The sequence below is a fragment of the Schistocerca serialis genome, chromosome 2, assembly GCF_023864345.2.
Source record: "Schistocerca serialis cubense isolate TAMUIC-IGC-003099 chromosome 2, iqSchSeri2.2, whole genome shotgun sequence".
Classification (NCBI taxonomy): Eukaryota; Metazoa; Arthropoda; class Insecta; order Orthoptera; family Acrididae; genus Schistocerca; species Schistocerca serialis.
In genome coordinates, this window is record NC_064639.1 from 389,078,681 (window position 1) to 389,098,321 (window position 19,641).

General features: G+C 37.8%; 1 protein-coding gene across 4 annotated transcripts in view; it reads right to left on the reverse strand.

Moving 5' to 3' along the window:
- LOC126457215 (ATP-binding cassette sub-family A member 7-like) overlaps positions 1-19,641 on the reverse strand; it is a 594,847-nt gene that overhangs the window by 324,263 nt on the left and 250,943 nt on the right. For all 4 annotated transcript variants that reach the window (XR_007585450.1, XM_050093334.1, XM_050093335.1 and 1 more), the window contains exons 21-22: positions 12,463-12,594; positions 8,745-8,936 (exon numbers count right to left, since the gene is read on the reverse strand). Coding sequence is in view for 3 of the 4 variants with exons in the window: in XM_050093334.1 (XP_049949291.1) it covers positions 8,745-8,936; positions 12,463-12,594 (324 nt within the window). In the remaining variant the exon portion in view is untranslated. The remainder of the gene's footprint in view (positions 1-8,744; positions 8,937-12,462; positions 12,595-19,641) is intronic.

A 19,641-nucleotide genomic window follows, 5' to 3' on the forward strand; every position in this document is an offset into this window, starting at 1 on the left:
ATCACTCCAGGCAAATGCCGGGATGGTTCCTTTGAAAGGGCATGGCCGACTTCCTTCTCCGTCCTTCCCTAATCCGATGAGACCGATGACCTCGCTGTTTGGTCTCTTCCCCCAAACCAACCAACCAACCAACCAACCTAGCGAAATATGCTTCTAAATCCTTTTCCATATGAACTCTAAGACATTACAACCTGTAGCATTACCTTTGAAAGTAACAACTGAATACAAGGCAGCATATCCAGAATAGCAAATTAACGACATGAAAGTAGCATGTCTGATAGCAAGCGCTCTAAGCAAACCAGTTACTGAACTTGGGCTGACATGCAAAAAAGTAAAGAAATATGGAACAAACAATGTGCACAATTTAAACACAGCAGCATGCTAAACTTGAAAATTGGAATATTTTTTGGGGTCAAATATGATGAAACAGAAGATATTAGCACACATGTAGCAAAGCAGCAAAACATTTTTGCAGCTCCAAATGATGAATTAAACAAACATGACTAGAAAACATCATCCAAAAGAATATTAAATAGTCGAATTTTTTCACACAATAACTTTAAAGATATCTTGGACACAATACCAGCAGAAAGCAATAGTATGAATTAACTTATTGTAAAACTTCATGTCATTAAATTACATGAGCAAAATACAATAGACAGATCTGTATTTGACAAGAACTGTATTTGACATTTCTAATGCATGGAAAAAGATAATGCTGAAAGAGTGAGCAAACCAAAATTCCCATACTATAAATGTAAACAAATAGGTCATCAGTCAACGAAGTTTCCACTGAATGTTCTTGACTGCACTAGTGTGTGGCAAGAAGAGAAGATGAGTGGAATGCTGTATTTACTTCATGCGCCATAGGTTCATCAACTAGAAATTATATTGACATAAATAAATGGTATTGTGATAGTGGTGTTATGAAGCATATCACTCTCAATAAACAATAATTCATTCTGTACAGTGAATCTGGTGTTCCTGAAGTGGTATCATTAGGACAAGATATTAATATGCACATGTTAGGTCAAGGAACAGTTAATATTGAAATAAGATGAAACAATGAATGGTACAGTGCCAGAATGGAAAATGTTTTATATGTGCCCGATGAGAGTGCTCCTTTGTTCTCAGCCAGAGCAGCTGCATTTAACAGCTACATTATAAAGTCCAATTGTAAACGCATTAGGATTCGGAAAGAAGCCACCGATGACTTCATCATGACAGGCAATGTGGAAAATGAGTTGTACGTGTTAAATATACATGTTGTCAGACCACAAAAGAATAGTCAAGTGCACTTAGTGACATCTTGCGAAACATTATAAACATACCATGAAAGATTCGGTCAGCGAAATAATGTGATTCAAACAATGAGCAAACCATTCCAAGGTACTGGTGAATTAATCCACACGGTTGTCAGTGGACCAATCAATATTTTAAAGATGATTTCAGTAAATTTTGTTGAATTTTCTTTCTGAAGTATAACAGTAAAATGTATGACATGATTCAACAATTTTTAAATGAAGATCAAAGCAAAGGACATGCTGTTAAACAATTTAGAAGTGATGGAGGCAAAGAATTTAATAACAACAGAGTTAAGGTATTGCTCAGAGATAAGGGAAAACAATTACTTATTCCTCCACCTATACTTCTGTACAAAACAGCGTAGCCAAATGTGAAAATAAAACAATTCTTGAAGCTGCATATACGATGCTGAATGTAAGTTAACTACCAAGAGGATTGTGGGCAGTAATTTTAAATCATATTGGAAGTTTTTGGTTTGAGATGAATTTTCTGTTGTACTACCAACCAGTAGGAAAAGTTTATCACCTCAGAATTTTTGCACAGGCTGCTATGTTCACAGAAACAAATATTTCTGCTCAAAGTATGATGACAAGGCTGTTTTTGGACAACTTGTTGGATTTAGAGTCTGGATACCCACCAAAAAGAAACTGGTTATGATGTAAAATTTAAGCCAGAAATGTTTGTAGTTTCTGTAGTGATCATATAAAATTTTACATTCCTTTGCAGTCTGCTTCCAGAGCAAATCAATGCAAAGAAATATTTAACACACTTGACTCTGGAGTAAGTCAAGTATCAGATAACAATAACGTAGAATTAACAGAATTCCTGAAAGCCAGAGCCTCTGAAACTTATAAGAACAGATGACAATGAAGAAAATGAGTGTGAGTAGAAAGTGATGACTTCTTGATGCTAACAAAAATTAGTGCTTGCTAACATAAAGATCCAAACAGTTTTTCTGAAGTACTGCAGTCAAGTGAGATTGATGCAAGCTATTATTGAAAAAATAAAAGCACTTAAGAGAAACAATACTTGGGTGTCAGCTGGATGACCAACAAATGCCAAAGTATTGCAGAATCGCTAGATTCTACATTGAAAAGCTGCAGCTGATGGAAGCACTCACTTCAAAGCCCAATTAGTTGCTAATGGGTGTATTCAGCAAGCAGGAACTGATTATGAAAAGGCATATAGTCCTATTGCATGTTATAACACCATTTGAGTTTTGCTAGTGATAGCTGCTTCAAAGAAATGAATCAACTACTTCATGATGAAGTGTACATGGAATAACCGGAAGGCTTCAAAGATAATACTCTTCGAGTGTGTCTCCTGAAACAGAGTGCCTATGGAGTTCAACAAGCACCACCCTGCTGGAACAAATGTTTTATGGGAGTCACAAAGACATCAAGTTTTCACAACAGTGCTACAGATTGTACTTCGTTTGATTGCAAATACAATGAAAACAGACTTTATGTAGCAATGAATTTTGATGATGGTCTAATTGTTGGCAGTGATAAAGAAGAAATTACAGCTTTTCTGAACACTTTTTAATGTAAATCTGATATAACAACTGGGGTCATTGACAGTTTCCTTGGAATAAACATGAAGCAAAATGGAGACAGAACAATTACCGGAAGTCAAGGCAAATAAACAAAACAAATATTGGACAGTTTCGAAGGGCAGAAACTGACATAATTTCAACTCCTGTTGGATATGAAGAGAATCATCAAGATGAAGCAGACTTTAGCAGTAAATAAAGTTGCTTGAGCTATGGAAAAAGCAACTACTGGGATGAAATCGAGTGAAACACATATTCTGGTATGACAGAGAATGAAATTTGAGAGTTTACAGTGAGGCTGATCTTGCTGCGTCAAGCGGACAAGACTTTCAACAAATCATAGTGTGGCAAAGTATTATTAACACAAATTATTTACAGAAGAATGGAAGAACCGACAGATGCCAACCTTAGGGAAGATCAGTTTTGATTCTGGAGAAATGTAGGAACATGCGAGGAAATACTGACCATACAACTTGTCCTGGGAGATAGGCTAAGGAAAGGCAGACCTATATTCATAGCATTTGCAGATGTAGTGAAAGCTATTGATAATGTTGACCTTGAAATTCTGAAGGTAGCAGGTGTGAAATACAGAGAGCAAAAGGCTATTTACGACTCATACAGAAAGCAGATGACAGTTATAAGAGTCAAGGAACACGAAAGGGATGCAGTGGTTCAGAGGGGAATGAGACAAGGTTGTAGCCTATTGCTGATGTTATTCAATCTGTACATTGAGCAAGCATTAAATGTAACAAAAGAAAACTTTGGAGTAGGAGTTCAAATTCAGGGAGAAGAAACAAAAACTTTGAGGTTTGCTGACTGCACTGTACTTCTATCAGAGACAGCAAAGGATTTGGAAGAGCAGTTGAAACGAATGGACGGTGTCTTGGAAGGAGGATATAATATTAACATCAACAAAAGCAAAACAAGGTGATGCTGAGGGAATTAGAGTAGGAAATGAGACACCTGAAGTAGTAGATGAGTTTTGTTATTTGAGCAGCAAAATAACTGATGATGATTGAGGTAGAGAGGATACAAAATGCAGACTGGCAATGGCAAGGAAAGCGTTCCCAAAGAAAAGAAATGTGTTAACATTGAATATAGGTTTATGTATTAGGGAGTCTTTTCTGAAAGTATTTGTATGGAGTGTAGCCATGTATGGAAAAGGGAAACATGGACAATAAACAGAGAAGATGAGAAGAGAATAGCAGCTTTTGAAATGTGGTGCTACAGAAGAATGCTGGATATTAGATGGGCAGATCACGTAACTAATGAAGAGGCACTGAATAGAATTGGGCAGGAAAGAAAGTCGTGGCACAGCATAACTAGAAGGAGGGACCTGTTGAGAGTACAGGCTGAGACATCTATCGATCACCAGATTAATGTTGGAGGGGAGAGTGGGGTGTAAAAATTGTACAGCGAAACCAAGAGCTGAATACAGTAAGCAGAGCCAAAAGGCTGTATGATGCAGCAGTTATTCAGAAATGAAGAGTCTTGCACAGAATAGGGTAGTGTGGAGAAGAAGTGCATCACACCAGTCTCGACTGAGAAGAGCAACAACAAGGTAAGTGTTTGCATTACACGAAAATTATTTTTCCACAAATACATCTTAATTTAGGCCAATACCCACAATAACAAAAATTAAAGCAGGGAATAAATGGATTTTCCATTTTGGAAAGGAATCTTTATCTGTCAGTCAACCCCAGTGTTGATACAGTAGCTCAATACAAAGGATACTAAAGAACAATGAAGAAAGGAATCCAGACATAAAACAACAATGACAAATGATCAATCCATCTCATTTTGTCCGTATTTTCAAAAATTCTTTACGAGATCATGCACCATAAAATTTACTAACACTTATATAGAAAAATACTCTTAATAACAAATGATTTGCAATCAGAAAGGGTCTCAACCGAACTGGCTGTTTACCTAGGCTGATGGTATACACTACTGGGCATTAAAATTGCTACACCATGAAGATGACGTGCTACAGACACAAAATTTAACCGACAGGAACAAGATGCTGTGATATGCAAATGATTAGCTTTTCAGAGCATTCACACAAGGTTGGCACTGGTCGCGACACCTACAACATGCTGACATGAGGAAATTTTCCAACCGATTTCTCATACACAAACAGCAGTTGACCAGTATTGCCTGGTGAAATGTTGTTGTGATGCCTCATGTAAGGAGGAGAAATGCATACCATCAGATTTCCGACTTTGATAAAGGTCGGATTGTAGCCTATCACGATTGCGGTTTATCATATCACGACATTGCTGCTCGCGTTGGTCGAGATCCACTGACTGTTAGCAGAACATGGAATCGGTGGGTTCAGGAGGGTAATACGGAACGCCATGCTGGATCCCAATGGCCTCGTATCAATAGAAGTTGAGATGACAGGCATCTTATTCGCATGGCTGTAACGGATTGTGCAGCTATGTCTCAATCCCTGAGTCAACAGATGGGGACGTTTGCAAGACAACAACCATCTGCACGAACAGTTCGACAATGTTTGCAGCAGCATGGACTATCAGCTTGGAAACCATGGCTGTGGTTACCCTTGATGCTGCATCACAGACAGGAGTGCCTGTGATGGCGTATTCAACGATGAACCTGGGTGCACGAATGGCAAAACGTCATTTTTTCGGATGAATCCAGGTTCTGTTTACAGCATCATAATGGTCGCATCCGTGTTTGGCAACATCACGGTGAATGCACATTGGAAGCGTGTATTCATCATTGCCATACTGGTGTCTCACCTGGCGTGATGGTATGGGGTGCCATTGGTTACATATCTCGGTCACCTCTTGTTCGCATTGACAGCACTTTGAACAGTGGACGTTACATTTCAGATGTGTTACGACCCGTTGCTCTACCCTTCATTCGATCCCTGCAAAACCCTACATTTCAGCAGGATAATGTACGACCACATGTTGCAGGTCCTGTACAGGGCTTTCTGGATACAGAAAATGTTCGACTGCTGCCCTGGTCAGCGCATTCTCCAGATCTCTCACCAATTGAAAACGTCTGGTCAATAGTGGCCAAGCAACTGGCTCGTCACAATACACAAGTCACTAGTCTTGTTGAACTGTGGTATCGTGTTGAAGCTGCATGGCCAGCTGTACCCATACACGCCATCCAAGCTCTGTTTGACTCAACGCCCAGGCGTATCAAAGCTGTTATTACGACCAGAGGTGGTTGTTCTGGTTATTGATTTCTCAGGATCTATGCACCCAAATTGCGTGAAAATGTAATCACATGTCAGTTCTAGTATAATATATTTGTCCAATGAATACCCATTTATCATCCACATTTCTTCTTGGTGTAGCAATTTTAATGGCCAGTAGTGTATTTGAATCAATAAATCATACATTACTGCCACTGAATATGTTTTATGACTCAGGTGAGGCTTTTGATTGAGAATTATGATGTTCTAATGCAAAAGATAATAACAGCTTCATGTTTTCTATCTGCATAACAAAAATAGGTTGGCAACAGTAGTAGATACTCAGAACTTCAAGCTATCACACATGGTGTAGCACAGAGTTCTAGTTTGTGTTTTCTATTATTTCTTGTATACATAAATGATGTTTCTTTTACATTGTCAGAAGAAGAAAATTTCGTTGTTTCTCCAGATGATATGGGCATATGACTAAAAAGTAGTGCCGGTTCTCTCCCTGAAAAGGCTAATGAAATAGTTGAAAACATCAACAGATGGTTTACAGCAAATGGATTACCTTTAAATTTTGACAAGACTCAGTACACACAATTCAGTACTTCTCATAGAATTCCACATGCTATATACATAGTCTACTCAAATAAAGAAATTCTTCAAGTACACAGTGTTTTGTTTTTGTGACAACAGAAATAACAGCCTTAATTGGATGACTCACACGCAAGAATAAATGAAGTGCCTTAGTTCAGTTACATTTGCAGCATGCATTATTACTGTTACAAGTGATTTTAAAACAGAGAACTTTATTCCACATATTTTCATTTAGGTATTATTGAGTTATGGAATCGTTTTTTGGAGTAACTCAAATTTGAGGATAATATTTTTAGAATAAAGAAGCCTGTACAAGAATTATATCTGGTGTTAGTTCTAAAACATTCTGAAGAGACTTCTTCAAAAAAATTGGAATTCTGACAACTGTTTCAGAACACAAACATGCATTTGTTGCTATCTATCTTTCATTACTCAGAATCATAGTGAATATCATTAACATAATACTAGGACCAAAAACCACCTCTCCAAAGACCTTCGGGTCAAAAAATTAGTACAGAAAGGAGTCAGATATGTGGACACACTTGTATTCAAAACCTGCCAAAGCATTCTGTGTGTATTTTTGGGTAATTTGTGCAGTTTAAGACCGAATACAATATCTCACTTGATCACTTTCTTCTATGCCACTGAAGAATATCTTCAGGAAAACTCTAAAAATTAATCTATTAGGTTATACCACAAATAATATTACCTCTGTAGTACCATAACATTTCAAATTGTTAAGTCATTTAATTGTATTGCACAAAATATTTGACAAACATTTTGTGTCTGTTAGTGACAAGATGGAGTTTTAAGGCTCAGCAAATGCTGGCTTAAAACACCTTAAATTACCATTTTCAAATAACCTGACTAATACAAATATGTTGGAATGTCTGCCATAAAATCTTGAAAATGAAAAGAATCTAAATATCAAAATCAATTGATGATTTCAAAATATCAAAATCAATTAATGATTTCACATCGAATTTGTGGAAGGAGAATTAGCATACTAGTTCTTTTGTAAATATGTACCAACGACATTCTTTAGTAACTTCTGAGCATGGATTTGGAGAACAAACAGTGTATGTAATCTAATTTTAATTAAACATTTTATGGCATGAATTAAGGGGTGTTTCCCCTACGATATTGACTAGTTTTATGCCTGCTGTTTGGATCATGTAGACTATGCGATCTGTACAGGTCATTTTATTTTATCTTTTTATTTTTCTTTACTCAAATTTTTATGTTGTTCACAAATTTCAACACTTTCTAAACTTTTCCCTCTAATTAAGGACATGGAAACATGGTCTTTTCCAAATGTACTTCTGACCAAAAAGCAGTTCTGATAGCTGGAGTCCGACTTTTTTGTTAATCATGCCTTTTGTGTTCTCGAGGTGATATTTCCATAGAAACTTACATCCCTCAACAGATATTTATGTATATCTAACGTAGAAGGGCAAGACCTATTTCCGTAGATTTAGGTTCAAAAATTGTTTAATATAACGAAAAATTTTCTTTAAAATTGTCATCATCTATTTCATCCCCTTATGGGCTCAATTCCCAGAAACAGTAAAACACACATTTTTTTATTTCTAAGGAAAAACCAAACTCAAATTTTCATAGATTTAGCTTTAAAAATACTTTCATAACACTTTTTGTCTCCTATTTCATCTACTAGAGGGCTGTATTTCCAAAAACACTGAAACACGTGTTCTTTATCTCCAAACATAAAGTCAAATACCAATGTTCACAGATTTAGCTTTAAAACTGATTATTTAATAATGATTTATTTTAAAAAAAGAATTTCACCCATTATCCCCCCCCCCCCCAAATGGTTGAATTACAAAAAATGTTGATAATAGTAATTTTTTTATTTTTGACTGAGAAAGCAAATATCAATTTTCATACTTCTAGCTTCAAAATTGCCTTAATAAAGACATTTTCAAAAAGCTTTTCATTCCTATATCACTCCCTTACGAGTGGAATTTTGAACAGTCCCTTCTTAAACAATTCGAGGAGTACAAGATCAACATCCTCACCAGATTTCAGGTTTCTAGCCTTAGTTTGGTGATGATGAGTCAATGAGGACATTGCCTTTTATATATACAGATAAGTTCTTACCTGGAGCCACCAATGAATGCTGCAGCAATTGACAACTTTCTCTGCATTCCTCCAGATAATTCAGATGCAAGTGCTGTCCTCTTATCAGAAAGTTTCAAGTCTTCAAGCATTTGCCCTATTTCATGCAAAGTTTGATACTTTGGATATTCTTTCAATTGGGCAAAGAACCACAAGTGATCTTCAACACTCAGTCTATTCAAAAAGAAAAATAAAGCAATAAAGTTAATCAAAGGCAACTAAAGATTAACAGCAATTAAGAGTTCCTGTTTCAACAGATGTTATCATTAAATATTTCACTTCTACATCTATATTATAACTGTCATTTGATGGTGTCTAACACAGTATATAGTACAGTTTTTTTATATTCGATTAATACATGGGCCATATGAAGAACATATGCTTATATGCCTCTGAGCTCAATGAAACAATTATAGATCTTATTTTTATGATAGCAATAGGTATGTGGCTGAAGAAGATTAGAATGTATGCATTCATTTTCTATTTTTGAAATTTTCCAGTTGAATGAGTAACATGCAGATTTTTTTTAGTATGTAACAGCATACAGTTCACTGTCACAGCTCAAATAACCATTCAATTCACCCGATTTGAGCACCCTCAAGCCCCTTGCAAATTCAACATGACGGGCATCTCATGTGCTCTCAGTATATTTTTTAATAAAACAGTATTGGTTGTGATAATATTGTTTTAATTATTCATTTTATATTATATATGTAGCAAAATTATTTTTAACATACACCAGTTTTACAGGGATAAGTAATGAAATTAAAGGAAGTTAAAAGTTTAAAGAATTAGTGACACTGAGGTCAAATGAAACTGGTCTTTCATTATCCTGTCTGGAAGTCTCCCCTGACCCGAGTTCTGAGTGACTTTTCTAAACTGTAACCCTTTCCCTAAACCTCTCCAATCCATTTTCTTCATCCCTCTTCTTTTCCCTTCAACTCCTCCACCAGAAGGAACCACTGGCTCCAAAAGCTTGTGAAAATTAAATGCTTTTGTGTGTGTGTTCCCCTGCCACCACTTGGTGAGTAGATTTTTTTATCTGTCCATTTACATTATATTAATTTTTGTTGTTACAGAGCACTACTTTAGTTGGACAGGAATATCAGAGGATATCAGCTGTGGCCTTGTTGACAGAACAGTCCCAGAATTCACCTGAAACAGTTTCAACCAATGTATTCTTTCCAATCCTGCACCTGAATTGCTTATACTGAAGATGACTCTTGCTCTAACTCATCAATCTCACTTAGAAATTGTTTTTTGGTTTTGTTTTTGACCAGGACTCGGCAAATGTTGTATTCATCTTGAGGAAAACATTCTCAGTCTCTTCTCCATGAATCACTTATTGTACTTTTTCTTCTCCTGATTGTCCATTATTGTTTTCATCTGTGGTTGCAGTTTTGGCTTGTCAGTCAAATACAGAGCTTGGTAGACTGACACAGCTACTTCCCTATTTAAGTGTTAAAAATGAAGGATTGAGCCTTTTATAAACTTTCACCAGTCGTGTAAGGATTACAACTTATGATAAATAATCCAAAACAAATATTTCTAACCATTTGAACAAAATGCACAATGACACATCTATTTCAAAAAAGCACTGAGCAAGATTGTGCGGTGATAACACATTGGGCTCTTATTTAGGAGGTTAGTAGTTCAAATCCCCCATTTCAGATTTAGATTTCCATGGTTTATCTATATTGCCAAAGGCAAATTCCAGCATGATTCAATTGTGAAGGACAAAACTAATTTTGTTCTCTACTCTTCTCCAATATGAAACTTCCACCATCCTTGTAAGGATTGCAACTAACAATAAATAACCCAAAACAAATATTTTTAACCGTTTGAACAAAATGCACTTAAACACATTTATTTTGAAAAGCACTGAGCAAGTGATATGTTGGGCTCTTATTTAGGAGGATAATGGGTTCAAATCCCCCATTTCAGATTTAGATTTAGATTTCCATAGTTTATCTAGATTGCTAAAGGCAATTTCCAGCATGATTCAATTGTAAAGGACAAAACTAATCTTGTTCCCCATTCTTTCCCAATCTGATATCCAGCTCAATCTCTAATGACCTCATTAGCAGCAGGCCATTAAACTCCACACAGTCTTCCTTCTTTAGTGTAAGAAATCTTACATTCAAGCCTTTATTTAGATAAAGCTGGAACTTTCATCACTGTGAAGTATGTATCAATGCTAAAAACAAGATTAATTGATAAGAATGTCGTTCTCTCTGTGACAGGGCATGATCTTTTCTCTTGCTCTAATACACAAATTTTGAACTTGTGAATATGTGCCTAAAACAGCAATATCTTTACATACATAGTGACACAATGACAGATTTTTCCATGCAAAATTTACAAAACTTTATACATTGAACACCTTAGCAAAACGTTCGTTGATACTTGTCATATCATAAGGGACACTAATAAATGTTAATGGCGATGTTAAGCAACATAAATGACTACCAACCAATAGTAAACCTAAAATTATAACTAGAGCTTACATATATCGTGCACTGTAACGCAAATGGATTAAAAGCATAATACTCGGGTGACGAAAGCTCTAAAATAAATGAGCTTCAAATTTTTTTGTCTGAATTTAGAAATGTTAAAGCAAATTGTTTAAATAAAACCGGCTTACAGAAGGTACAATAAAAATCTTAAATAAAACTGAAATTTTTAAGACAGCTACCAGCTTTTGTAGGAAAAAATAAAAGGCATTTGTGAAACTGGAGTAGGAGCAGAGAACGGGATAGAGGCAAGCTGAGACAGGGGGACTCATGAAGGTTGAGGCCAAGAGGTTTTGGGGAATGAAGAATATGTTGCAATGAGAGTTCTCACCAGTGTAATTCTGAAATGCTTTTCAGTAGTCACTGAAATCAAGCACACTGTGTTGCACACCATGCTCAGAAACTGGGGATCCAGATGTCTTTTGGCCACAGTTTGGCAATGGCCACTCATGCAAGCAGACCACTTGTTAATGGTCATACTCATTCAGAAAACCACACATTGGATGCAGCTAAGTTGACTGTTTTTACAATTGGCCACATCAATGATGGGTTAAAAAAAAGACTGTCAGAAAACTGGGAACAGAGGCAGAGTAGGGACAGACAAATATGTTGCATAGATTTGATGGGTAGTGGAATGTCACTGTGAGAGAGGTAAGGACAATAGTGGAAAGGTTATTTCTCATTTCTGGTCATGACAAGAAATAAGCTAAACCAGGGCAAAGAATGTGATTCAGTCACTCCAGTCTGAATGGTACTGAGTCATGAGGGGTGCTCTCCTTTGTGGTTGTGGCCAGTCAATGGGTATGATAGGTTACGGAGGAGACAAAACATAGGATAACTGCGTCTGGAAAAAGTGTGGAGGGTAATTTTGACCTGTGAATGCCTCATCAAGGCCCTTGGCAGATTTGAAGAAGGACTACTCGCTACAGCAGATGCAACAACCACAGGTGCCAAGGGCGTACGCAGAATGGATGGCAGCTATCTAGTTTGATGCACTGAAGGTGTTGGGCTTCTGGAGGAATGTAAATACAATATTTTCAGCCTTGATCCAGATTATGATGGCACCAATGAATCACAACTGGTGAAAAGTTTCGAATTATGAGTGGAAATCAATCCTACTATTCATATCTTTATTTCATCCTGGATTTTTCATTGTTTGATTATACAAGAAAATAATTAAAACTTACTTATCAAAAAGAACATTATGCTGTGGACAAACTCCCAAACTTTTGCGGATACTGTCCATTTCACGATTAATGTCTAAACCATATATAGTTGCACTTCCAGAAGTTGGAGGAAATAGGCCTGTGAGAATAGATCTGAAACCAAGAAAACAGTGATAACAGAAAATTCGAAAAAGTACTAAGGCTGATTTCACTACAATTAAATAAATGTATTAAAAACAAAGGTTCCATGACTTACCAAACGGGAAAGCGCTGGTAGATAGCCACAATAAGAAAAAACATACAAACACACACACAAAATTTCAAGCTTTCGCAACCAACGGTTGCTTCGTCAGGAAAGAGGGAAGGAGAGGGAAAGATGAAAGGATGTAGGTTTTAAGGGTGAGGGTAAGGAGTCATTCCAATCCTGGGAACAGAAAGACTTACCTTAGGGGGGAAAAAGGACAGGTATACACACACACACACACACACACACACACACACACACACACACATATATACAAACACAAGCAGACATATTAAAGGCAAAGAGTTTGGGCAGAGATGTCGGTCGAGGCGGAAGCGCAGAGGCAAAGATGTTGTTGAATGACAGGTGAGGTATGAGTGGCGGCAACTTGAAATTAGTGGAGATTGAGGCCTGGTGGATAACGGGAAGAGAGGATGTATTGAAGGGCAAGTTCCCATCTCTGGAGTTCGGATAGGTTGGTGTTAGTGGGAAGTATCCAGATAACCCGGACGGTGTAACACTGTGCCAAGACGTGCTGGCCGTGCACCAAGCCATGTTTAGCCACAGGGTGATCCTCATTACCAACAAACACTGTCTGCCTGTGTCCATTCATGCGAATGGACAGTTTATTGCTGGTCATTCCCACATAGAAAGCGTCACAGTGTAGGCAGGTCAGTTGGTAAGTCACGTGGGTGCTTTCACACGTGACTCTGCCTTTGATCGTGTACACCTTCCGGGTTACAGGACTGGAGTAGGTGGTGGTGGGAGGGTGCATGGGACAGGTTTTACACCGGGGGCGGTTACAAGGGTAGGAGCCAGAGGGTAGGGAAGGTGGTTTGGGGATTTCATAGGGATGAACCAAGAGGTTACGAAGGTTAGGTGGAAGGCGGAAAGACACTCTTGGTGGAGTGGGGAGGATTTCATGAAGGATAGATCTCATTTCGGGGTAGGATTTGAGGAAGTCGTATCCCTGCTGGAGAGCCACATTCAGAGTCTGATCCAGTCCCGGGAAGTATCCTGTCACAAGTGGGGCACTTTTGGGGTTCTTCTGTGAGAGGTTCTGGGTTTGAGGGGATGAGGAAGTGCCTCTGGTTATTTGCTTCTGTACCAGGTCGGGAGGGTAGTAGTGGGATGCGAAAGCTGTTTTCAGGTTGTTGGTGTAATGGTTCAGGGATTCAGGACTGGAGCAGTTTAGTTTGCCATGAAGGCCTAGGCTGTAGGGAAGGGACCGTTTGCTATGGAATGGGTGGCAGCTGTCATAATGGAGGTACTGTTGTTTGTTGGTGGGTTTGATGTGGACGTATGTGTGAAGCTGGCCATTGGACAGATGGAGGTCAACGTCAAGGAAAGTGGCATGGGATTTGGAGTAGGACCAGGTCAATCTGATGGAACCAAAGGAGTTGAGGTTCTATTTTATTTATATCATCAATTAAATAAATGGTTACACAAATTAAAATTAAATTGTGTTATGTTTGCATTTAATTTTTTTGGTGGTTTTTAAGTTCATAGTTCCTTTGAAGACAACTTCACACATTCAGGTCAATTATTGGCAAATTCATGGCACCCTATCCTACCAACTTATAATACAAAATAGTATAAACACAAATCTCTATATATTTCAGGCCACTGAAGATGCCTTTCAAAAATTACAGGTGAAACACATATGGCACAAAAAATTTGTTTTGTTCAGTTGTAATTAGACATATCCAAAGTAATAACTGTCAACTTAACAATACAGAGATTATTTAGTGAAATGAAACTCTGTCACACATTTCCATCTGAAATAAGAAAGATCATAATGACCCTCGAAACTAAAAGTTTGTATTGAGTTAAAGAAATATTCAATAACACACTATAAATTTATGGTTTTATAAGTTATGTGCTCAGTCATACGTGTAATACATTATTAGTTAAAAGTTTTATACTGTAAATATCAAAGTATGCCACTGTTAGTCTCTTTATAAAGTGACTTCACAGATGTCAGTAACCTGGCCAGTCTCACTTCTTACATTATTTTCTAAAATGCGTCAGAAGGTATTATATGCCTAGGTTGTCACCAACCTCTATCACAATGGGATACTCTTTGAATCAAAGTTTGGATTTCAAAATGCATGCTCTATCACAGAACCTGTTTATACACGCAATCAGCACATAACAAAAATTTTAAATATTAAAATATCTCTAGCTGGTATCTTCTGTGACTTGCTAAAGACATTTGACTGTATCAATCACAATATTCTATTAGTACAATTAAGTTATTATGGAATACACGGTTCAGCACATGCCTAATTTAATCCTATAACAGTAAGCAGATTACCTTGTTACAAAATGGTATTTGAGTCATACAAACAGAGACACCAAATCACTTCATGAGAAGAAATCACAAGAAGCAGTCTGTAGAGTTCGAGCAATGGCCTGTTACTACTCTTGCTCTACTATTTTATTTGAATAAGGAGGAAAAATTAGTCCTTTTTACAGATGACACAACCCTTATCATCAAGTTGATCAAAGAAGCGACAACAGGGAATATAGCAACTTTTTTGTTACTGTTATTAATTGTTTTGCACTCAAAACTAGCTTTAAACTTTTCAAAAACACATATTATTCACATAATTTACTGTAAAAAATACTTGGCATATTATGAATGTCACACATTTCTATTCACAGAACATTCACAACTAATTATTTATTTCTAAACAGGGAAATCACTACCCAGTTTCATGACATGTGTCCCATCTTTAGGAGCATTTTACAATGTAAATTCACAAGGGTGCAGAACTAAGATTAAAATAGGTTAAAATATGTTAAAGTATTGCATCATGGTGCATGAGTGCAAGAAAATATCCTGTTCAGTTCTAGGATGGACAGAAAGCCTTTTGCAGAGGAGGACAACAGTCCTGGCTGAGGAGTGCACCATACATCGATCTGCATGAAGACAGATGGATGTTCTTTTAAACATAGTGCTTCACAGGTACCCACCAAACCAGTATGACACACAACCCAAACTGTGGGATTAATTCTGTTTTTTAATTATTACGATATCCTGGGAGACTGAAATTATGACAAAATTTGGGAAACCAGAAAAGATGGAACTGGAATTTGATACAGAAAAACAAGTCCATGTTGACAATGACAACACTGTCGATCCAGGATGCCAAGCATATTAATGGAAATGCTTGGGCGGCAACTCATCATTTAATTAACTACAATAACAATGGTCAGAAACCCATCGCTTGCAGCAATGGTGTCCCACCTACACCTGGCACAAGAAACAGTTTTCAAGGCAAAATAAAGATAGTCAGCATCAGTACCATCATGGATACCAGATGTGAAGGAATATGCCAAATCAGAGGTACTGGGCTCCTTCAAAAACAGGAACCAGCAGCAACAGAATTTTCAGGGACCACCACCAGTACAAGATGCTAATGGTAGCTACAATAGGTCAGCAAATTATTCTAAACCAATTCCTGACTAGCCACAGCAACATTCAGAACCCATAAGAGTGGTTGAAGTCACTGAAGAATGGCCTCCCACCTCTAAGCAGTCAACAAAGTAGAGGCAGAATGAGATTTTCGCTCTGCAGCGGAGTGTGCGCTGATATGAAACTTCCTGGCAGATTAAAACTGTGTACCCGAGCGAGACTCGAACTCGGGACCTTTGCCTTTCGCGGGCAAGTGCTCTACCATCTGAGCTACCGAAGCACAACTCACGCCCGGTCCTCACAGCATTACTTCTGCCAGTATCTTGTCTCCTACATTCCAAACTTTACAGAAGCTCTCCTGCGAACCTTGCAGAACTAGCACTCTTGAAATAAAGGATACTGTGGAGACATGGCTTAGCCACAGCCTGGGGGATGTTTCCAGAATGAGATTTTCACTCTGCAGCGGAGTGTGCGCTGATATGAAACTTCCTGGCAGATTAAAAAGGTTCGCAGGAGAGCTTCTGTAAAGTCTGGAAGGTAGGAGACGAGATACTGGCAGAAGTAAGGCTGTGAGGACCGGGCGTGAGTCGTGCTTCGGTAGCTCAAATGGTAGAGCACTTGCCCGCAAAAGGCAAAGGTCCCGAGTTTGAGTCTCGGTCAGGCACACAGTTTTAATCTGCCAGGAAGTTTCACCCTAGAGGCAGTCTTACCATGCTCCCAGGCATCGACTGCGGAATGGTATGGAGGCACATGTTGTAATGCAGCAATGCATGTGTTACGTTATAAGGATGGAAAGGATATAAATGATGAGGTACATGATAATCATATATTTACAGAACAGTTTGGACACCAAGTTCTTTCACCAATTATCTCTATGAAACTTCTAGGACTCTGACATTGCCAGTAAACCACTGTATTATGTCAGAGGCTATAGGTGCCCATAAACAGAGGGCACAAGAGTAGGCTCAGGTAGAGTTAAAATTTGAGAATGGAGCCACTGAGTGCAGGTTTTTCATTGTGAAAGAGTTCTCTATTCCATGCTTACTGGGAATGAAATTCTTGTAACAGAGGATGCAAGAGCCTACCTCTGAAGTAAAACTTCCCTACAAAATTCAGGGAAAAGGAAAGTGTTAAATTTAATTTGTACTAGACCGTCTCAGGGAAGATTCTGCCAGAATCTTAAGTTAAAACTAGCAGGTAGTAGTAAGGTGCTGTGGGCAGAAAGTGACCTTGTTGATCACACATGTGACGAGCCTGTATCAACAAAAGTAAAAAGTGATTTGCCTGATATAATCAGTAAGATTGACACCAAGGTGCAAGAATCTGGGTGCCTTAGCGAGCATCAAAAGACTGAATGGTGGAGTTATTGCTGTCATTTATTCATGTTTTCTCCAGTAAATCTGGAGTGATAAGAGTTTATGCACATCACATGAATGTCACTCCCCATGATACCTTTTTTTCCGTGGGCAAAAAGGGATGCAGAGACGAAGGAAGCACCTAGGATGATGTCTTGTAGGTTTTATTGCAGGATTGTATGTATGATCCATAATGGGGCACTTCCCTATGTGAAAGCTCATGAACTCCACGGAAATGTAACAAATAGACAAATGTGACACGTGAATTTACTGCAAGATGAAACCATCCTTTAATTCCAAAACGCTGTATGCTAAAATGAAGATTGCTCATTACTCTGTTAGGCTGAAAGGTCATAACTACAGTAGCAGAATCTAAGCCATGTCCTAATGAGAAATACACATAGCTAGTAGACCATCTAGTGCTGTTTTTGAACGTTTCTCTATTTTGTAAACATTTATTTAGAATTTAGGTTTATTTTATTACTTAGCAGCAATAATATATGATTAGCAAATGCCTTAACTTGGGAGAAAATAAAAAAATAAAAAACATTCATTATACACAGACCTAGTACTAAACATCAGCTAGAATTGAAAATCTTCTGCCCGTAGCAGACTATTGTGTGTACACTGAAATGACCATGCGATAAATTACGCACATTGACATTCCCTAGCTTATGTAGCAAGCCAGAGGAAATGATTGCTTAGATGGTAAACCATTATATTGTGTTTTTACTAATCTGCTAATGATTTTGGTAATGACTTGTCTTCTCCCTGTAATGTTGTTTCCATTATTTTCTTTGCACTAAAGTTGCATGATATGAAAAGGCAAACTGAGCCAGGGGTTGCTTTTGTAAAAGTTTGAGCTTATGAAGAAATTAGGGAATTTCTTTTATGCTTTGACCATTTGTGTGTCTCATGTTTTTTGTGATTTGCTTTTATGCAAACCACATAACGTTTGGGTCTAGAAAGCCTGGTATCATGATCCTTTCCATGATTTTATTTCTTTTGTTTAGAGTGCGGGCCAAGATTTAAATGTCTGACCAGTATGTTCCACAGTTGGAAACACAGTCAATAAGTAATTGTATCCATACTTAAAAATCTATGTGAACCATATCATTATACTTCACGAAAGAAAAACACGAATAACATGAAAGTACTTTGTACATAGAGATTATCATTATCAGTGGACTGGAATGAAAGAAATGCTAGTTTTAGTGATGAATACAATGGGTGCATAAATGCATGAACCCTGTACTTTATATAAATGTGCACAGTGAAGAGGTACTGCTAAGCAGTAAGTACGGCAGAGATGAGGCATGACTTTGTTGAAAACACAAATTCCTGAGAATATGTACAACACTAGTAACACAGACACTTTTGAAAAGCAGATGTGCCACAGCTCTGTGTAGTATTCCCATGAAGAGTCCTCTGTGTAAGGTAGCAGCTGATAATATTGCGCTCTGCTACGGATCTAGTTGTAGCTGTGTTGTGTTGAGTGTGCAGACAAGTTTTAACTTCCCACTGTGCATAGGTTACATCTATCTGCCATAGAAGGACGCTCTCACGGTACACATGGTGAAGTATTCAGAGTAAATAAAAGAACACTAACCATGAACTCCAGTAGGTCCAGGAATAAATCAGAATATCTCTAGTATAATTAGTTTGCAAAGCCAGTAAATATAAATACTAGTGCCAACATAAAACCAGTGAATAACACTAGCCCTGTAGATGCGGATCATGATCACATGAAGTAACTGGAAGCTTTGATTCACAACAATAGGCAATTTGATCAGGGGATTTAAATAATGGCAGCTTTGCACTTTCCAGCCTCTACATCACATTGATACTGCCTTCTGACTTTGTTTCATAATGACTACTGCATGCTGGTGAGGAACGCTGGCACCATCCCGCCAGTCCAGCTGTCTGTACATGATCGCCAGCTGTCTACAGAGGCTGCTGCAAATGAATTGATCACTTGATGGTGCCTATCTGACATCAACACCAGAGGACCAGCCTCCTTTCCCACACTGATCCTGATGACAAAGAGTACATGAAGAGAATGAGTTTACTTTGCTCTATATTCAGTAAAAAATTTTTGAACTGGTCTGCAGTTGCATGACCACCTTAAGTCATCAAGTCTACTTTGCTTTGTATTCAGTAAAAATTTTCTAAATTCATAT